General features: G+C 41.0%; 1 protein-coding gene across 1 annotated transcript in view; it reads right to left on the bottom strand.

Moving 5' to 3' along the window:
• Positions 1-425: 425 nt before the first annotated feature.
• The window catches only part of STAT2 (signal transducer and activator of transcription 2), a 46,024-nt gene continuing 26,224 nt past the window's right edge, over positions 426-20,225 (bottom strand). Inside the window, exons 9-24 of the mRNA XM_089479259.1 lie at positions 19,838-19,996; positions 19,650-19,742; positions 19,265-19,324; positions 19,102-19,122; positions 18,518-18,611; positions 17,355-17,417; positions 15,568-15,651; positions 14,604-14,702; positions 13,359-13,494; positions 11,978-12,030; positions 10,146-10,234; positions 8,955-9,094; positions 8,403-8,591; positions 7,905-7,962; positions 6,344-6,582; positions 426-5,870 (exon numbers count right to left, since the gene is read on the bottom strand). Of these exons, the coding sequence (XP_089335385.1) occupies positions 5,758-5,870; positions 6,344-6,582; positions 7,905-7,962; positions 8,403-8,591; positions 8,955-9,094; positions 10,146-10,234; positions 11,978-12,030; positions 13,359-13,494; positions 14,604-14,702; positions 15,568-15,651; positions 17,355-17,417; positions 18,518-18,611; positions 19,102-19,122; positions 19,265-19,324; positions 19,650-19,742; positions 19,838-19,996 (1,690 nt within the window). The 3' untranslated portion in view covers positions 426-5,757. The remainder of the gene's footprint in view (positions 5,871-6,343; positions 6,583-7,904; positions 7,963-8,402; positions 8,592-8,954; positions 9,095-10,145; positions 10,235-11,977; positions 12,031-13,358; positions 13,495-14,603; positions 14,703-15,567; positions 15,652-17,354; positions 17,418-18,517; positions 18,612-19,101; positions 19,123-19,264; positions 19,325-19,649; positions 19,743-19,837; positions 19,997-20,225) is intronic.

Genomic DNA, 20,225 nt, shown 5'->3' with positions numbered 1-20,225 from the left:
TTTATATTTATCTCTTATTTTTATTCTACTCATTTACTTATTTTTCTCTACTTATTCTTCCTTTTCTTTTTCACAAATAGCCAAACAGTGGTGCCAATCATGCCATTAAAAAAAAAAACTTCCAGATTACACAAGGTGGTGCCACAACTACATTTTAAGTCTCACACAAATCGCACCTGAGATAAACACGGAAATTCAGAATACCAGCACTTTGACAATGACATCACTGTGGCAAGGTTGAATGAAAGGAAATTCCATAAGAAAAGGAAATCTAGATATAAGGATTAGCTTGGAGGCAACCCTTGTCCATGTTTGCATTTATAGTACAAGTACACAGTTTGATTTGCACTCTAAACTTCTCCATGTGAAGGGAAATTCCAGAGTAGCCCAAAAGCATAGTTTTCCCATAAATAATACTGGAAATATAAATGGTATTTTGTACTGTTTATTTACAACTGTATACATTCAAATTCAAACCACTACCCCTCAAAAAGTCAACATTTAGTCACCACCACAGCTATGAATTAAATTCTGATATATAGCCCTTAAGCAAGAAGCAATTATGATAGGTTTTGATCTTTAAGAAAACCAAAAATAAATCTAAGAAACATATCTAAGGGTAGCTGTGCCGGCCATACAGCAATGTACAGTGACATCCAAAATCCACAGAACACTGATACCTTTATTAGAACAACCAAAATTCACAAAACACATGTCGCAAGCTTTTGAAGCTCCACTGGCTTCTTCAGGACTGAGACATATCCTGGATCTCAAAGGAAATATCTTTTTGTGTTGCTAATGGAATTTAAATTTTATTTCCTGGACTTTAAAATACTTTGTCTCCAATGAATGGAATATTAACTGGATATATGCCTCAAACATGGACACAAGCAAATATAACATTAATCCCAAAACAAAATAAAGATTTATTGGATCCTAAAAATTACAGACCAATTTCTGTACTTAATTCGGATTATAAAGTATTAGCCTCAATTTTGGCAGAAAGATTTTAAAAAGTCTTAGTCAATAGGATTCATGAAGACCAAAGTGGCTTTCTCCCAAGAAGAATGATAAAAGATAATATTAATAATATAATAATAATAAATAATAAAAATTTATTTATATCCCGCCCCTTTGAGGTCAATCGGGACAGCTAACAGCAATAAAATACAATACATTGTACATCAAAATTCCCTCCCCCCCTTAAAAATTATTAAATCAATTATAATTAAAACCAACAAATTAAACAACATTAACACATACACATTATAACAAGACAAAAACAAAACAGAACAGAACAAAACAAAACAAATAGAACAGTAAACTACAGTAGCATTTCTAGGGAGGACTTTGGGGACTCTCATGAGAAGAGGGTTCCTGAGGCCAGGGTTATCTATCCCAGAAAGGCCTGCCGGAAGAGATCCATCTTGACAGCCTTTTTAAAGCTGTCTAAAGATGTCAGTTGACAGATCTTGTCCAGCAGGTCATTCCATAATCTGGGGGCGACAACAGAAAAAGCCCTCTGGGAGGTAGCCGAAAGCCTAGATCATTGAGGCTGCAGCAAATTCCTCCCAGAGGACCGGAGTGTGCGGGGAGGATTATATGGGAGGTGGCGGTCCCTGAGATAGTTTGGACCCAAGCCATTTAGGGCTTTAAAGGTGATAACCAACATCTTGTACTGGGCCCGGAAACCAATAGGCAGCCAGTGGAGGGACTTTAATACCGGAGTAATATGGTCCCTCCTCAATGTTCCTGACAGTACTGTGGCCGCCATGTTCTTCACTAATTGCAGTTTCCGAATCAAGCACAAGGGTAGCCCCATGTAGAATGCATTACAGAAATCTAGACGTGAGGTTACCAGCACGTGTACAACAGTTTCAAGATCCCTTACTTCCAGAAAAGGGCGCAGTTGGTGTATAAGCCGAAGCTGATAACAGCCGCTCTTGACAGTCGCATTTACCTGATTTATCATCAGGAGCGACAAGTCAAGGAGCACCCCCAGACTGCAAACACAGTCACTAGATTTAATAGAAATACATGAAAAAATATAAATAGAAAATTGCCCAATATTTATTAATGCGGAGAAGGCTTCCGATAATATTAATTAGGAGTTCATGTTTGAGGTATTAAGAAGAATGGATGTGGGGGATAATTTTTTAAAATGGATAGAGTGGATCTATGGCAAAAAGGAAGCTAGAATTATAGCAAATAGAGAGAACCAAATCATGCAGGATTTTCAAAGGAATAAGACACGGTTGTTCCCTGTCACCTTTATTGTTTTTGATAACACTGGAGGTTCTATGAAAGAAAATCAGAAATGACAAAGTGATTGAAGGGACCGTTAGGGTGAAAAACGCAACATACAAATTACACTCATATGCGGATGAGCTTGTGTTAACTATGGGGAACCCAAATGACAGTATGGAACATTTATTAAAAACTTTGAAAATTATGGAGAAGTGTTGGGATATTGAATAAATAAAAATAAAACAAAAAAGGGGGCTATGAACTTAACAAAAGAGGGGGAAAATAAACTGATGGATATAATGGAATTCCAAATAGAAAAAAATGGTGAAATATTTAAGGCTAACATTAACAATTAGAAATAGGGATTTGTTTAAAAATAATTATGAAAAAGCATGGCAGGAGATTAAGAAAGGTTTAGATAAATGGAATAAATTAAATATAACATGACTGGGTAGAATCTCAACAATCAAAATGTTGCTACTCCCCAAAATGATTTATCTTTTTCAAAATCTGCCAGTGATTACAAATGATGTGTCCTTCATAAAATGGCAGAGATATTGCTACATTTATTTGGAAAACCAAGAGTAAAAATGAAAATTCTGCATGATAAGGTGGAGAGAGGGGGACTGGCTTTACCAAACTTGAAATGGTATTCTTATGCTTGTTCTTTAAATTGGTTAATGGACTGGATAACCCTGAGAAATAAGAGAACTTTAATATTGGAAAGTTGTGAAATTTGGAATGCATGGTTACCTATTTTGTGATAAGTTGAAAGTTGATAAAAGCTTCAACAATCACTTTATTAGAAAAAGCTCTTACGTGTTTGCTCAAAATATAGGTCAAAATGGTGTGATAAAATTCCACTATGGGCCTCAACAAATGAGGCAATGTTTAGGAGAGAGGAGATAAGTAAAGATAACTGGATCTCATATAAGGAGTTAACAAAAATAAAAAACAAAAACAAAAGAGAGATGAAAACACAAAGAGAACCACTATGAGAAGGATATAAATATAATTGGTTTGCCTACTGTCAATTAAATGAAAGGTTTAAAATGGATTTGAAATTGTATGGGATCAGCCCAGTGGATAAAGATTTAGAAAAAAATATTAAAGAAGGCACCAAAGAACAAATATATATAAAAAAAATACAAATTAATAATGAAGCATGAAATGGAGGAAGAGACAATTAAATACTTCATGTTAAAATGGTCAAAAGATTTAAAATAAATACAGTGGGCCCTTGCCTTATGTGGTAGATCCGTTCCAGACCCCTCCCCCCTGCATAAGGCAAAAAATGTATATGCTCGAATCCCCCTGGGATATAATGGGGTTCGTGCTTGTGCTGCAGCCGTGAGCGTGCGCCATTCTCCCTTTTGGTGAGCGGCTTCAGCGTAAGCTGAAAGCCGTCTATAGTGAGCCTACATATGGTGTGGGCTCACTGTATTGAATTAGATCAATGGGGAAAATTTGAAAAAAAAGTTAAAATATACATTAAGTTTTTGATTTAAAAGAAAACCTATATAAAACACAAATAGATGGTACCTAACACCATTAAGATTATCAAAAATATCAAAGAAACAAAATTAAAATATATGTTGGAAATGTGGTAAAGAAGTAGGTACCTACCTCCATAGCTGGTGGAATTGTGATTTAGCTAAAAAATATTGGAAGAAGATACACGGAGAAATGAAAAAGATTTTCCATTTTGGGGGTCATGGAGATTCCAAGATGTACTTGTTAAATATAATAGAAGACCAGGGACTAGAAAATAAATTTGGGAAACTTTTATTCCATGCAATAGTTGCGGCTAGAACACTGTATGCAAAATACTGGAAAAGTACTGAACTACCTAAACTGGAAGAAAGGAAGATGAAAATATATGAATATTTGAAATGGATAAGCTTACGTGTTTGATAAGGAAAGATTCAATACAAAAGTTTTATAAAGTATGTAAACCTTGGGTGTGTTATATACAAACAGAGGAAGATGAAGGTATGTGTATTAGCTTAGTAGAATGAAAAAGAATAATGAAAATATATAGCACATCAAATGAAAATAATTTAGAAGCCAAAATAATAGAACAAAAAATGTAATAAATTGGTTAGGGATTAAGTCTGTTTAATAAGAAATTATATATTTAATAGCTATGAAGTAAAATATATTTGGGGATGATGGAAGCACAAGGATAATATGACAAACAATAAGTCTAAGAAGTAGAGTAAACATGTTTTATGTTAGTATAAATGTCATTGAAGATGGAAATGCTTTAGTGAGTGTTTGCTGTTGTTTTGATTTTGAGTTAATTATATATATATATATATATATATATATATATATATATATATATATCTCTTAATAAAATTAAAAACAATACTTTGTCTCCCAGTGCCACATGGCCAGGAGGAGTAGCCTGCCTGCATAGCTATCCCTCCATACTCAAAACCACCCCAACCACATCTTGACAAAATTCAGTTCTGTGACTAACATTGGCAAAAAGGTTTTTTCCTGTCTGATTTTTACCACCTTTGCCTGACGGACCTTTGAAAGCTTGCATGAAGTATTTTGTGCATTTTAGTTGGTCCCATAAAGGTACCAGTTTTGTGGATTTTGGATGTTATTATATAGAGATAAATCTGTCAGCCTATTTTTAACTGAGCCAGTAAACCAGGTTGCCAGGCTGAGTCACATACTCCCCTCCCTTTTCCAGGTTTCCAAAAGACTGGCTGAACTTGTGTGCCCTTTCCTGTGCTCTCCCTGCTTCTACACTTCAGCAGGTCCAATCTCTTGTCCCTGGAATGCCTGCCACCAGCCCCTTAGCTACAAAAGGATAAATTCCATTTTTGCCTGGCTCTTGTGTCCCATATGCTGAAGGGGAAAACTTCAGCTCAACTGCAACTCACCCCAACTACTCTTACCTGGTCATGTTTAAAAACAAAGAAGCAAAAGAGAATTGTTAAACAGAAGGAAAGGAAATCTGGAATGGATTTCTATAGAAGGAAATATTGTTAACTGGTGGGGCAGCTCACAATACTTTGCTGCCTGAAGCTAAAAAGGAGGACTTCTCTAGAAAGTGAACTACAGGGAATACAGATGGGTGATAAAGGCACCTGCCCTGTAACTCCTTCTGTTTTCAACACACTCTTCCTTGCTAACAGAAATTACTGCTACCAAATTACTAAACCACTGTTTGTTGATTCCATTCTATTTTCTGTTCTATAATTGCACCTAAAACCCCAATTTATCCAGCTCTGCTGATCTAGATATATTTCAGTGTGCTTCCACAGTGTCTAATCTCACTATTATCATGTTTGGAATAGCCATATTAAATTCCCTTTCCTAGCTGGTTCAGCATCCTTTTTGAATTGGTTAAAGAGAAAGCTCTGCTTCACACTGAGGGATGAGGGCAGGCAGCTGGAGGTCCACAAACAGATATTCAGCTTGGCAGAAAGCACCACTGCCATTCTCTGTCCCCTAAAACTGTTGTTACTTCCAAGAATATGACTATTTGTGTTACTCAAAGTCTGCTTCATCCAGATTCAACTCTTGTAATTCGGGGGCCATGAACAGTTCAGGTGGTATTGGTCCCAGGTACTGCTCTTCAGCTGGTTGTGGGAGATAAGGATCTGAAAAAAAACATGGCAGAAAGAAACTATCAGCAGGAAAGTGGGGGGGGGGGGGGGGGGATTGCAGTAACCTAGGTTAGTGAGAGTCAAAATGGAAACCAGATACAACGCGCCTGCGCCATACGCGGGCGCACCATACAGGGCCTTGAGCATACGTGCTCAAGCTGCGGGGTGCGCGCGGGGCGGAAGGGGCGGCGCGTCCCATTCAATTGAATGGGCACACGCACCCGTTGCGCCCCGCGCGCTCCCGCGCCGCCGCACCACCGTGCACGAGCCCCATTGTTTCCAATGGGGCTCGAGCATAGGTGGAATTTGCCTTACGTGGCGGGATCCGGAACGGATCCACCGCGTAAGGCGAGGACGGACTGTACTTTGCAAATGTAGTCCAATGCCCATGAAATAATTCTATTTTCCATGATGGGTGGGTTATAATGGAATTTCACTTTTAAAAGGGCCACAGATCCAGTACTCACCTTGCTTGTCAAACAGAAGGCCTCCAAGTCCTTGTTCTAACTCCTCCATCTCTCTGGGCAAAGGGATATAAATTTCAGGTACACCATTCATCTCTGGACTGCTGGGGTCTGGAACTTGGAGTTCTGGGGCATTCGCCTCTGGAACATGGAGTTCTGGGACATTCGCCTCTGGAACTTGGAGGTCTGAGGCATTGGGTTTTGGAAGTTGGAGGTCTGAGGCCTGGGCTTCTTCAGGTTGTCTAGATGAATAGGTTGTTATATTTAAGTAAGAGGAAAAAAATAAGAGGTTGGCCCATCACTGTGATGAAATCTAAAAAGCATGCCTGTGATGCCAAGTTCTGTGTTACAAAACTTTCTAGGAATTGCAATTATTCTGAGTAAGGAATATAGGTACTAGTGGCCTGGTTATCTGCTGGCTAAGACTAAGCCGAGAGTCAAGTCCTTGCTAATCAGCACAACCAGATTTAGCTGTTTATGAAGAAATGGGAACATCCTTTCCTCAGTGATACTTGTCTGGGGCTGCATCTACCCTGCAGAATTAATGCAGTTGACACCACTTTGACTCCCATACCCCAATGTTATGGCATTCTAGAATTTGTAGTTTTGTGAGATATTTAGCCTTCTCTGTCAGAGAGCTCTGGTGGCACAACAAATTACAAATCCCAAGATTCCATAGGATAGACCCATGAGAGTTAAAGTGGAGTCAAACTATATTAAGCTAACTTGCAATCAGAGCAGGGCAATTTAATATGCACAGTTCTATTAATGTACACTCTGTGTATATATACATGATTATATATGAATATAATGTAAAATATATTGATTTGATTGCAGAACTCTTCAGAGCTGGGAGGCTTCACTTTACTCAGGTTTGGAAACAACTGTAAAACCAAAATTAATCCTAACCTAGATCCCACAACAGAAGGATTTGGGACCTATAGAAGCAAAAATAAAAGTAGGTTCACAGAAAGTAAGGGGTTGTACAGACTGGGATTGTTGCCACGGATCTCCCAGATCATTGCCGTGGCAACTGCACAGTGCAGCAATGATCCGCTCCAAAAAGGAGCTGTGAAATGCGGTACCTTTGTGCACTGCTACAGAGGCACCATAAGCGCCCTGGAGTGGCACTGTGCCATTGCTCATGCGCCGTGCCGTTTGGGACCTGCACAAGGCAGTCGTCGTCATCGCGCACTCCATCTAAATTGCAGCGCACGAAGATGGCGCCTGTGGCACGCGGTAACACTCATGACCATGCAAACGCTCTGCTTTCCCGAGGCCTACTTTTGACCTCAGGCCAGCGCAAGGTGTCAGTCTGTACTGGGCCTAACCTTCCTACTCCTCTACCATCAGAGCTGGCCCTGAATGGGGAGGTGTGGTGCAGGAGACTGAGGAGGCAATTGTCTAAATTGGGTTATAAAGTATATTTTTCCCGTGAACAAGTCAAGCCCTGCAGAGAAGGTGTGGGAGATGAAGTGGGGGTCCTAGTTCCTGGTGAAGCCCAAAGCATGGAAATTAAGCTGTTGGAAGTATTTGACCACAAGAACAAGATGGTGATGCTCACCTAGAAGAGACACTAATTAGGCGACGTTTTAGGTATTCTCTCTTTTCTGTCAGGTCTGCTAGAAAGAAAAAAGCAGAACAGGATAAGCAAGAGTAGAGAAGCAAGAGGCAGCACCAGCCCTCCTCCTGAAAGGATGCATTGGCCTCAACGCACAATGCGAAGGCTTAGCCTACTCAAGGATCAGTGTCCAAAGTCTGTATGAATAGGACCCAAATTCCATAAAGAAGATAAGCTCTGAAACTCTTACATGCACAGATGGTCACTGTGGGCATGATTTCATTTTAGAATTACATCTATTTATAGATTAATAACCCAGAATTAAGTCTATTCATAGATCAATAAACCAGAGACCCAGCACAAATTGTAATTACCTCAAAAGTAGTGATTTTTTTTAAAAAAGGACCATGTTATCCACACACACAAAAATGCTGCCCATATGGATTTTTTAGATATATGCAGGATCCCAGGAAGCTCCAGGAAAAACTGGCAGTGCAATACCTTCTCGGTGTTCACTGTAATAAGGACCAAAAGCTTCATCACGGGGAATGTCTGGATAGAGGTAATGGAGTGGATTTTCTGGGATAACTTCCTCAGCCAGGATGTGATAGTCGCGGATGATGTCAGGTAGTGGCAGGATTCTGAGTTGTTCTCTGGTATAAGGCTCAACCGCAGAAAACTTGGGGGAACCTGTGGAATTTGCAGACACTGATAAACTAAAAAGTGGAGACTAATGTGGCATTTGGGAGACATAAACCAAGTGGTCTACTACATCAGACATGGAAAAAATTCAGAAAACCAAACAAAACCAGGGAGTAATTAATAAAGTGGGGGAAGGAATGATGAACCATTTTGGAAAGTCCCAGAACACAGTTTAAATGCCCATGATTATCAGATTTTCACATTGCCCTTCAATAGATATTATTTGATAGTTTACACCAAGCTTCAAATGCAATAAAGCTTTAACAAAATTTTAAAAAATACTGCAGGATAAATGAAGCAATAAAATCGATAAACAAACATAAGGCAGCATAGAGAATTTCAGGAGTTCACCTTGGTCATCATATTCCACCCAGGTGCAGGTGATGCCACCATTCCGGGTAGTCTGACTGAAACGGAGGAGGAATGTGCCCCCTCTCTTTCTCTTCAATAGATGCTTCTCCCGCTTGCGGCTCACAAATCCCATGATGAGACTATGGTGAGAAAAAACAGCAAGGAAAACCACACATCACCCTTGCTCTGTGTTTGCTGCTTACAAACTCTTCCGCTGCTGCATTGTTTCCCTGTTTGATGTTGGATAAACTGGTGACCCAAGCCTAACATTGAACATGGCAATCTTCCCTGGCAGTTTATCTCCTGTCTTTTGCATTTCTAGGTATAGCCTGTATCCTCATGGGTAGCTGCATTCTTTTATCCCAGCTGCTAGAGTCACCAGGGAAAGTCTGTAGCTCAGTGCACAGTACACACCTTGCATGTACAAGGTCCCAGATTCAATCCTTGCCATTTCTATGTAAGGCTTGGAAAGCCCCCTGTTGTCTACAGTCTCTCTCTGACACTATCCATAAATATAGGTCAGAAGCTGAGACACTCCAGATGTGGCTGGACTACAGCACCAGTCACCATGGGCCACTGTCCACACTGGCTAGAGCTGATGAGAACTGGAGCTGAACATCATATGCAGGACTACAGGTTCCCTATTCCTAGTGTGAATGATTCAGAGCTAGAGGGACCAATGGGCAGAGTCACTATAAGGCATCTCCTAGTGTGACCTACCATCTTGATTTGTAACCTGCATGGTCATATCAGTTTCTGGACTGACAGTTTGAGTTAGTGAACTGGGACTTTTTCTCATCTCCAGTCTGTACCACCTTGTTCAATGCTGTTTGCATGCCTGTGAAGGTGAAAGAGGACTGAAGGCCAGGGTGTGTGTCTATCTTCTAGGTTTTATAGTCTTTGTGAGCACACGTAATCCTCAAAAGATATTGTGGTGTTATTTTGAGGGGTCATGAGGTACTTGAAAAACCACTGAGGTGGTTTTTGAGACAAGCAAAAATGGGTCGACACTTCTCCTAGTGAACAAAGCCTCTGTGGCATATCATTTGGAAACTGCCTTGGAAACACTGACAGGAAAATCCAGGACTCCTCAAGCTCTACATTTTCCAAAGGATGGAGTCAACATCTAATCTTCTTCCCTCTTCTTTTATCATTCCCCTCTCTGCTCTCCTACTGACACCATTTTCTTACTCATTCTTCCAGAGCTGCAGCAGGTGTTCCTGAATTAGGAGCAAAATCCCATCAATCCAGGTCCAGAGGGAGAAGCTGGAAGGAGAATCCTGCAGGAAGCCAAGATTGGAAACATGAACATCCATCCTCTTTAACCATCTTTATTTTTCTAGAAAAAGAGGCACACCTTGGAAAGACGCAAGTTTGGTTAACACAAGACCTCTTTCTTAAAGATAGATCAATCTCACTAGAATTCTAGAACTGGGGCTATGTACTTATAGGGTGCATATAACACTTTGTTGAAACAGCTTTAATGTCTACAGGTCCATTTTATGGGCAAAATTCAAAGTGTTGGTTATGACCTACAAAGTCCTGTAGAGCTTAGGTCCAGACTATCTGAAAGAAAGTATCTTTCTATATGAGCCTGCACAAGTCTTATGAACTTGGTGAGAGTGCTTTCTCTCACTCCCACCACCCTCACAAGCCTATTGTTGAGGACAAGGCAAAAGAGGGCCGTCTTGGTGGCTGCTCTTCACACGGGGGGGGGGGGGGGGGTCCTTTTCTTATATTTTTGCCAACAGGCAAAGATTTCTTCATTTAAACAGCATTTTGGTTCTTAATGGGCTGGGACAGAAGGATTTTTTTTTTTTTACAAAATGAGTTATATTGTATCTTTTACTATGTTTGGAATGTGTTTTTATTGTTTTTAACTTAATGTATTAATTGGGCTAGTATTATTTTGTTTCAGCTTATACTGTAAGCCACTTTGTGTCCCATGTTGGGGGAAAAGTGGTATAGAAAGTAAAATTTAAAAACTCCTAAATCAGAGGCTAGGTGTTTACCAGTGGAGATGCTACACAAACAACAATTAACTGGGTTGGTACCTCCTCTGATGAGAATGTCTATCTTGCTCATTAACTTTATTTGAGAATACGTCTGCAGAACCTCACTTCCATTAAAAAGATCAGCTTCTAGTAGTGGAGAATAGCAAATGGTAATTTAGCTAAAGACAGGCTGACCTATGAAGGAGAAATGTGAATTACAATCTGGCAGAGTGGATGGAAATCCAATCATAGTGGATTTATCCTCTGTGCCATTCCATGAATAAACAGGTTCAATAACCATATAGCGCCATTATCCTGCAGAAAACAGGATCATGGACAGGGATCCTTAAATTTTAAGAAAGAAACAATAAAGGAAAGTGAGGAACCAACAAACTAAATGATAACTATGTCAGAAGAACCTTTATTATTGTTGTTGTTTCAAGGACATGCATAATGTTACACTGTAAAAACTTAAATTTATTATTGCTGACTGTGGCTCATCTTGAGATAGTTCAGCCTTGGAAACATCTTACAAGTCTATTAACCTGGAAGGAAAATGTCTCGACAATTCTTATAGAGGAAAGCACAAACACATCAAGAAGCTCAGAAGGGTCAGATATTGTGTAATCTGGTTTTCATTTATCTCATACGTTGTGAACAGTCTATTGCAGTAGTTCCCAACTTTTGGTCCTCCATTTGTTTTCAACTTCAGATCCCTAAAGCCTCAGCCAACTTGGCCAACAGTCAGCAATTATGGGAGCAGAGATCCAAAACATCTGAAAGGCCAAAGGTTAGGAACCACTGTCCTGCTGGATTGATCTTCTTCCAACAACGTGATGGATCAACATTGAGACCTGCCCATTTTAAATGAAGCATGTGATTGCTCATGGCACATGGGGTTATGTTTGAGGTTGTTTAAGTATTGTTATTAATAAAAGGTAAAAATAAGGGTGGAAATTTGAATAGGAAAGCTGCTAGCTGGGCAGGCAGATGGAGACCAAAAAGGAACGTTGCTGGATAGTCACTTACTTTAGAGAACTGAGCCCAGGTGATGGTGCTCTGTGCTGTGGCAGTTGTTCCATCTGTAAGAAGAAAGGTGTGTATGTGTGAGAAGGGATGGCATGTTAAGACTCCCTTAAATTCCAGGCCCTTCCCATTGCTTCTTCTATATGGAGATGAGGGAATAGAAGTCCTTGGCAACTAGCCATGGCATGCCTGTACTTAAGATGAATCCACAGATGGAGTGGGAAATCCTAAGTCCTAGAGCAAAATCTGGCCCCCTGGACCCTCCAGCGAGCCATGTCCCCTTCCCCAAGTCACCATTGTTTGATGGTTTCCCAGTTTTTACCTCCTCCCATTAGACTGAAATACCTCTCCTAACGCTTAATCACTTGCAGCAACAGATCTAAGCTAAAATAGGGCAGCATTTGTGGCTATGTACTTTTGCCTTTGGCCCTGCCTACCTTGGAATGCAGCCCACAATACATCTCTGAAACTGAATCTAGCCCTCAGAATAAAAGACATCCCACACCCTGGATAGGCGAAGCGTGGCCCATGGCCCACAACCCATGAAGCAGTTTTGGTAGTTCCCAGATCACCCTTTCTCTGAGGAAGGATGTGCACAAAAAGTAAATTGCCCTTTCTAGAAGCCTCTTGCGTAGCAACTCACTGTCTGAATAGGTAGCAAGCTCCCCTGCACTGTTTGTCATTAAAATACATAGTCAGCCCTCCACGTCACTGGGGTTAGGGGCTGAAGACCCCCATAAAAGTGGAAAAACTGCAGATAACTCTAGCGCCCCCCCCCCCCCCCAATTTAACACCCACAAAAAGTACAGTCAGCAGATTCAACCCACCCTGGATGCTTTTGAGGTGGCAGAGTTCCTTCCAAAGACAGAAGCAGGTAGCTGGCAGAGCTCACCTCCATGGCTGCCCTACATTATTTTTAGTAGGGACTTACAAGCTTCGTTCACTGTCGTTCAATCTTGTGAGGCATGCAGTCCCTATTAAAAATGGCATTAGGGGGGCAGTGCAGGTGGCAGTGAATAATCAAACCTGCAAAAGTCAAACCTGCAATTAGGGAGGGCTAACTGTATTTTTCAAATCCAGGGGTGGCTGTCTGGCTTTGTTTAGTCCCCCGCCCCAATCCACTTGTTCCCTAGTGGGGATCTTGACAACCAAACTGGCTCTTAGACCTGCCCTAGTTGCCCACCCTGATCTGGGGGGTAATTACCTCAACCCTCGGTTCCATGTTCACAGCTACTAAGCCTGTGTTAATAACACTTTTTCCACCCAAAGGTCCTTGCTGGGAAAGTGAGGATGAAATGCATCTCAACAAGCATTTGGACTGCATCCTTCCCTATTTTAAAGTACTGTGTTGCCCTGGCCCTGCATTACCAGACTCCCACATTACCACAGAGTTTCTCTCCCAGCATCTTGAGCTGATCTGCATTCAGGCCTCGCTCAGTAGCAGCAGAGAACTGCCAGCTCAGAACAGTGGACAATTGGGCCCAAGTGGCAGCTGGTGGGCTGAAGAAGAATCGCTGGTTCTAGAAGAGAAGGGGGGGAGGGAGAGAATAAGAAATACACATTTATTTTAATTTAATTTTATTTTATTATGGTATTTATACCCTGCCCTTCAGTGCTAAAGGCTATCAGAGTGGCTTACAATTATTATTTGTGGCTTACAATCTAAAAAGACACGACATAAAAGGAGAAGGGAATGGTGGTGGGGAAGGGGATCAGATCCAGCAGTTCCCATTACTTTTTAAAATGAACATGTGAATTGATAATGCCATTCATTTCTCTGTGTGCAGTGTTTACTTGCCACTGCTAAAACATTTAAAGGATTTTTCACCATGGTTTTAACTTTTTTTGAAGTATTCAAATAATATGTAAGTAATAAACAGCAGTTACTCTTTACATAAGCAAACTGCAACATAATCATTTGGAAGAAAATAAGAAATGATTTTCTAAGCTTTCATTTATTTTTAGGATAAAAAAGCCCTGTAGGAAAGTATACCCCCAATCCCAGTTAATACACTCCAGTAGACAGTCTGCCCACATACTGATTACAAATAATCAACAGGTCCATTCTTTCACTAAAATGTCTTATTTTAGCTGAAAGTCAGTAAAACTGAGACTGACAAGTTTGTTGAAAATAATTTCCACTATTTTTTTTTAAATTAGGGATAGGAACCATTGCCCCTCCAGATGCTTTGGTCTACAACTTGTATCTCTTGCCAATGGACGTTGTAGCTGGTGCCACTGTGTGTGTAGACCAAAAAATCTAGAGGATCAAAAGTTTTTAATCTTTATTCCAAATGATGGCAAGAAATGGAACAGCTAAGCTTCTGTAGGCAAAGAATTTTAGACGTGAGGTCTCCACTTATCAAATCTCTGATGGTGGTAGTACTTATTTGAAGTAAAACATTTCAGATAATATTAGAGGTCTAGAGGTGTGGAAGTATATTTCATGAAGCTTGTATCATTTCAGATAACCTTTATTAGATTAGAAATAATAAGATCAAGTAAAATACTAACAAGGTAAATCCAGCCAAGGTGGCAAAACAAGTGGAACATCCAAACTGTGAAAGTGTTGATTGTATTCTGTCCCGGATGCATTTAAAAACAGAAAATAAATTATATCCGTTCTTACCTTTAGATCTTTACTGAGCATGATGAACCATAAGATGGAGGCCCAGGCACTGGATGTCTGGTTGCCATTAGAGATGATAACCACTGGCAGGGTGGAAGTCTAATGGGAAAAGATCACAAAGACTTAATGAGCAGCATCTGTTCTCACCCCAGACTGTACAGGGTTAGGTTTCAAGAATAATGGTCCTATAGGCCAATACTACTCAAAGTGATGGTCTGTGCACTGATGCCAATCCAAAAGCCACTGGCTAGTCTGCAGCATGTTTCTAGTGGGGGAGAACTAACTGTAGCCAACGGGCACTGATCCCTGTCACATTGAGGAAAAAAAACCTACCAATCAGCCATGTAAAAAAGCATAAGAAGCACTGCTCTAGGCCAAAACATACTATCTTCTCTATTGACATTCGTATGACAAGGCAGAAACAAAAAGACCCGCAATTGCACCAATTTTTTCCTGCATAAAAATGTTAGAAATAAGAAAGGTTTTTCCTAAGACGCTGCAGGGACAAGAAAGGAGTTGTGTTTTTTTTAATGCCTGTTCATTATATCAGTTAACAAAAGCAAAGCCCTGACTTAGGGGTCGAGGTATGTGGCAAAACTGCAGTGCTGGAAAAATGTCACTTTGTCTCACCAAAACTATAAACAGCCTGCTTGCTATGCCACAGTTACTTCAGGACTGTCACTCTTCTTAGGGAGATCTAGTTGGTTAGCAGGATCACTCAGCTAGAGGTCAAATTTCCTACCTACGAGATGCCCAACCCAAGCATGGCTCCTTGCTTGCTTTCAACAATCCTGGTGTCATCAAGTGTTTTTACAAGTATTTAAGGAGTATTTTAACGTGTTTTAAAAATATCTTCTCTTTGTATTGCTTTAATAGTTTTTATTTGCTCATCACCTTGGAAGTCCTTGTGGACTGGGAGGCAATACAGAAATATTTTAAAATAAATAAATTGAGGTCCTCATACCTGCAACTGGCACTTGAAACCTTGGTAACAATAGTCCAGGGTGAAAGTGATGATATGCAGCTCCTCTGAGGCAGACAACCCTCCCTTCAAGAAGAAGAAAGACACACAAACACAGAGAGGATTTGAATGAATGAGGAAAAAGAAGTAAAACATTTACCTCTCTGACTGTGTATGTGCACATGGCATCATAGGGGCATTAACTTTTGTGGATTGGGAGGCCAACCAGAGAGAAGACTGCAACTCCTGCAGTCTTTATTCTGGTTGGTTGAAGCAGCATATATTGTCGTAGAGTGGAGAATACAGCGGAAATGGCTGGCCCAGACGAGGCTTACACATTCCTGGGAACCCCACCCTAACGGAGGCATAGGGGATCTTGCTGGAAGGACTCCTGTTTGGGCAACTTCCCATTGTCCCGCTTCCATTCTCCGGCAGAGGCTGGTCTCATTGGGCAGCAGATAGACTGGCCAATGCCTGGATCCAATCCCATCATATGCCAACTAACCACAGCTGTAATCAATGAATAGCTGTGGCCATTTTAAAATCTAATTATGTGTGTAGGTCTTCATTTGTCAGAAGTGGAATCACCCAAGGACACCCAAGTGCAATATAGTGTATCTGCTTGCTATCTTTTAGATATCACTTGTGTTTGCTCAAACAAGCCATTTCAGTAATTTGCACTTGTAATTTACACAGCACTTATAGTTTGAAATATACTGAACAGTTACAAAAAATACAAAAAACCTACAAAACACCCTTATACTTGAATAACAAGCTTAGGAGATATAGGCCCGATATTTCTCACAAATGGGAGAACTAGGGTTAAGAGATATTTCTCACAATGGAAGAACCAAGGCTAAGAGGTGAGCCAATATGGAAAAATTCCACCTTCCTGTGTGCTGGGCTGCTGAACCTTTAGAGTAGTTATCCCAACTGCTCCACAAAAGGTTCCAAGACTTTAGCTCTTCAATTCCATGAGAAATTCCAAGCTGGCGGGGAGAGCATGCCAGTTACAAGAAAAGGGTGTTTGTCTATGTACGGGAATGATATCTTACTTTTAATCACAGACATGTACCCACCACCACCACTATGCAAAGAAAGAAAATGAATTTAGATCACCTCACAATACAAGTGTTATAGGCCAGGTTTATTTGGTTGCCAACTTTGAGGCCTGGGAATAAACTTATGAAGTATAGAGCATAACCTAAACAGTACAACATATAGGATATAAGATATAAAACAGAAACTGTATGTATTAGAATGTGTGTGCATACGTATTATTGTGAACCTAGTGCCAGCTTAAGTCTGGGCAAAATGCCAACTCAAATGTAAACAAGATAAGGGATTCTAAGACTCGAGACTTGTTTAAGTGTAGTGTTGATGTTAATTCTGCCTGTCTAGTTTCAGCTTCTATTGTGAATTAGGCACTTGTGGCCAGAAGGGGATAACAGAACCAGATTATAGTTTTTTGTGGGCTTTTCGGGCTATGTGGCCATGTTCTAGAAGAGTTTTTTCCTGACGTTTCGCCAGAATGCTTGCCTGGAAAGGAGTTGGGTATATATATTGTGTGATGTGGCCATTCGACTTCACATTGGAACCAGATTAGCTGACAAGTGACACAGCTAAGGAACCAGTGAGCCTACAATGTTTGACAGACTCTCATTATCCTTCACATTTGCCTAGGTTGACAGGGGTTGATAGGAACTAAAGTCCAACTTCTCAGTTCCTCAGCCCTGTATTGACAGCATGGGAGGGTGACCTAGGGACTCCTGTTTATCAGGGGAACTCACCTCATTGATCCCTTTGCCTCCCTTGCCCTTCCCGGAGCCAATGATCTTCTGCTCTTTCAGTGACTGACAAGAGAAGGGAAGAAACAGCATGCATACATGAGCAGAGGAAGTCACTTAAAATCACTCAGGCTAAATCACTGCCACATAAACCACAGAAGCTATCCTCATGCTTCTGAAAAACTGATCTGTGCAGGCCAAGCCACAAAGATCAAAGTAAAGCAGAACACATGCAACTAATTAAGATAATCAAAAAGTCTGTGGATGGTACACAGAATCCAAATGAAGAGATACAATATTAACGACTGGACTACACCCAGTTAAGTAGCCAAGGGAAAGACAAATTTTAGGATTCTGTTCCCTTCTAATATGAGTCTGGGTATTGTGAAGTTCTCTCCTCTTCTCTCTCTCTCTCTCTCTCTCTCTCTCTCTCTCTCTCTCTGTGTGTGTGTGTGTGTGTTTTAGGTTCCCGTTTTTTAAGAAAGGCAAAAGAAAAACCAAAAACAGTGTTCTACTTAAGTTAGGCATTAAACCTGCTTCTGCTTTCCACAGCACTGTTGATGAGTATAAAGATGAGAACATGATTTGCTATTTTAATGCATTCCATCAATTAGATTTCTTGTATTCTGATTTTTGCTGCAATGGCCCTTTCAGAATCTTACCACATCATTACATAATGTTTGCTTATGCCTTCTCCCTTGGCAATTTTCCAATTTAATCAGTAATAACAAAAAAGAAATGGAAAAAGAAAAACCCTAGATAGAAAAGGGGGAAGAGACAATAAAAAGGAAAAGAAGAAGAGGATGGGAAATAGCTTGTGGTGTTCACGGCATATACAAATATAATCTACTCTCAGCAGATAAAAACTAAGCACATGTCTCAACAGAAAAATTGACTAAATAAATGGTTGTATTTGAGCCACACATTATCACAGTTTGATAAAGCCAATAATTGCTTCAAATAAATGCTTGAGATGGGTAAATCTAGGACATCGTAAATGTTACTTTTTCTATTTTTTTGGGCTACAACTTCCAGAATTCCCCCAATTTGGAAGAGTTCAATTTCCAGCCCTTTATTCCATCACTTGTGGTGCATCCCCATCTCCCTTCCCAGAGGATCTGGGTTTTGATTCTTCAAACCCAACTGGCATCTCAGCTAAACCGTACAATGTGCTTGAAGTCACAAACAAGTCCATCTATTTGGGGCCTATCCATCATCAAGGTCTTGGTGTTTGATGTCAAAATGTTGAACTTCCGAAACCTTTAAATAAAAAAAAGGATAAGAGATTTTAAAGAAATGAGAACAAGCACATATCCTTCACAGAGGCATGTTGCCATCCTCTAGTGGCCACAGACAGTCATGTACTTTTTACTGGCACAACCTATTATTTCAACTGCATGCCTAGTAGTCTGCCCGGTTCTTCACAAACCTGTGTGCATTTGATGCAGTCCTCCAATTCTGGTTGTGTGCACCCTTCAGGTTTTACACAGGCCCACTACATGCTAGGAGAGCTTCCCTGGGGTCAGGGCTTCACAGAGTGTACCTGGAGGGGTTGTCTTCACACTGGTCCATTGCCATGCTTTGAACTGGTGCCATGACCAGCTCACCCAGCCTCATTCTTCTCAGCAGTACCACAGGTCTCATGCCCTCCTCCCTCCTCTATCTAACACATGAATAAATGCTGTCACCCTTTGCCCTCAAACACAAAAGGCTTATTGCTCTCCACCTACTTTCCAAGGCTGGCTCTTACCCGGCCAAATTGGCAGAATCCCTGAAACAGAAAGAGTGGGGGAAGAAAGGTCAGTGCATGAGAGTTCACTTTCAGCTCCTTCCCAGTTGTGCTGTGGCAATCTCCAACCTGCCCACCCATCTCTAACATTTGAAGGCTAGGTTTCTTTGACATAGGACCCTACCTGTCGATCTCAATCTTCACCTCCATCTGATGGTTCCGGTCCATCAGCTTCACTAGGAGCCTGGAGAGAAGCAACAGCACTGCATTACAACCCATGCAACTGGTAGTGGTAGGGTTTGTGCTTTCTGAACAGATATAATAATTCCGAGACCTAAAAATTATTTTATTTCAAGGGTTCCTTCAGAGTAAAAAGGTTGAGAAAGGCTGGTTCAGTTTGTTAATGAGGATTGTATTGGGGCTGAATCCTTTGGATGCAGTCATTTTTCTGCCCCCCCCCCCCACTTTTGCCTTTCATTTTCTCTCCTCCCTCACTCTGCCTCACCTACCCCCAAAAATGGCTACCAGGAGAAAGGAGCTACAGTTGGATTATTAAGGATGTCTCTCACCTGGCACGGACAGAGAACCTCTGATTTGCTCTCAACACCAGTGGCCGGCGATTAGGGTAAGGCATGTTAGGCTGAATCTCCACCACGAAGGCACTGGAGACCAGAGAAGGAAGATATTAGTATCCACAACCTATTTTTACCTTGCCCTCATCAACAGAGTCCTTTGCTTCCCCTTGCCCCACCAGCACCTTTCCAAAAGGAAGACAATTTGTTCCTTCAGTCGCTTTTCTAGATGGGGCAAGGTGCATATCAGGGGATCTTCGGCATAGGTCAGCTTTTGTTGTAGCTCCCTCAGTGTCTGCAACAGCTGCAGCAAATGGAAGAGGTCCTCACCATTCGCGGTGAACCTGTGGTACACAAAAGGGATCAAGAAGTTTAGGGGGACCACAAACAGGGGATGTAGATGAATATGTTAATAGGGGGTGGGGATGGGGAAGGGAGGAGCCCTCCAAGAGTCAAGAAAGCTGGCTAATGAAGTGACGGACTGGACTGTACAGGCATGCCTTGGGGAGGCACAAATACAAATAGCACACCAGGCACAGGAGATCCTTTTCAAAAGCTCTAGTAGACAGAGAA

Source organism: Sceloporus occidentalis, unplaced genomic scaffold (assembly GCF_023333645.1).
Source record: "Sceloporus occidentalis isolate IW3139 unplaced genomic scaffold, rSceOcc1.0.p SCAF_1, whole genome shotgun sequence".
NCBI lineage: Eukaryota > Metazoa > Chordata > Lepidosauria > Squamata > Phrynosomatidae > Sceloporus > Sceloporus occidentalis.
This window is presented reverse-complemented; position numbering and strand designations above follow the sequence as displayed.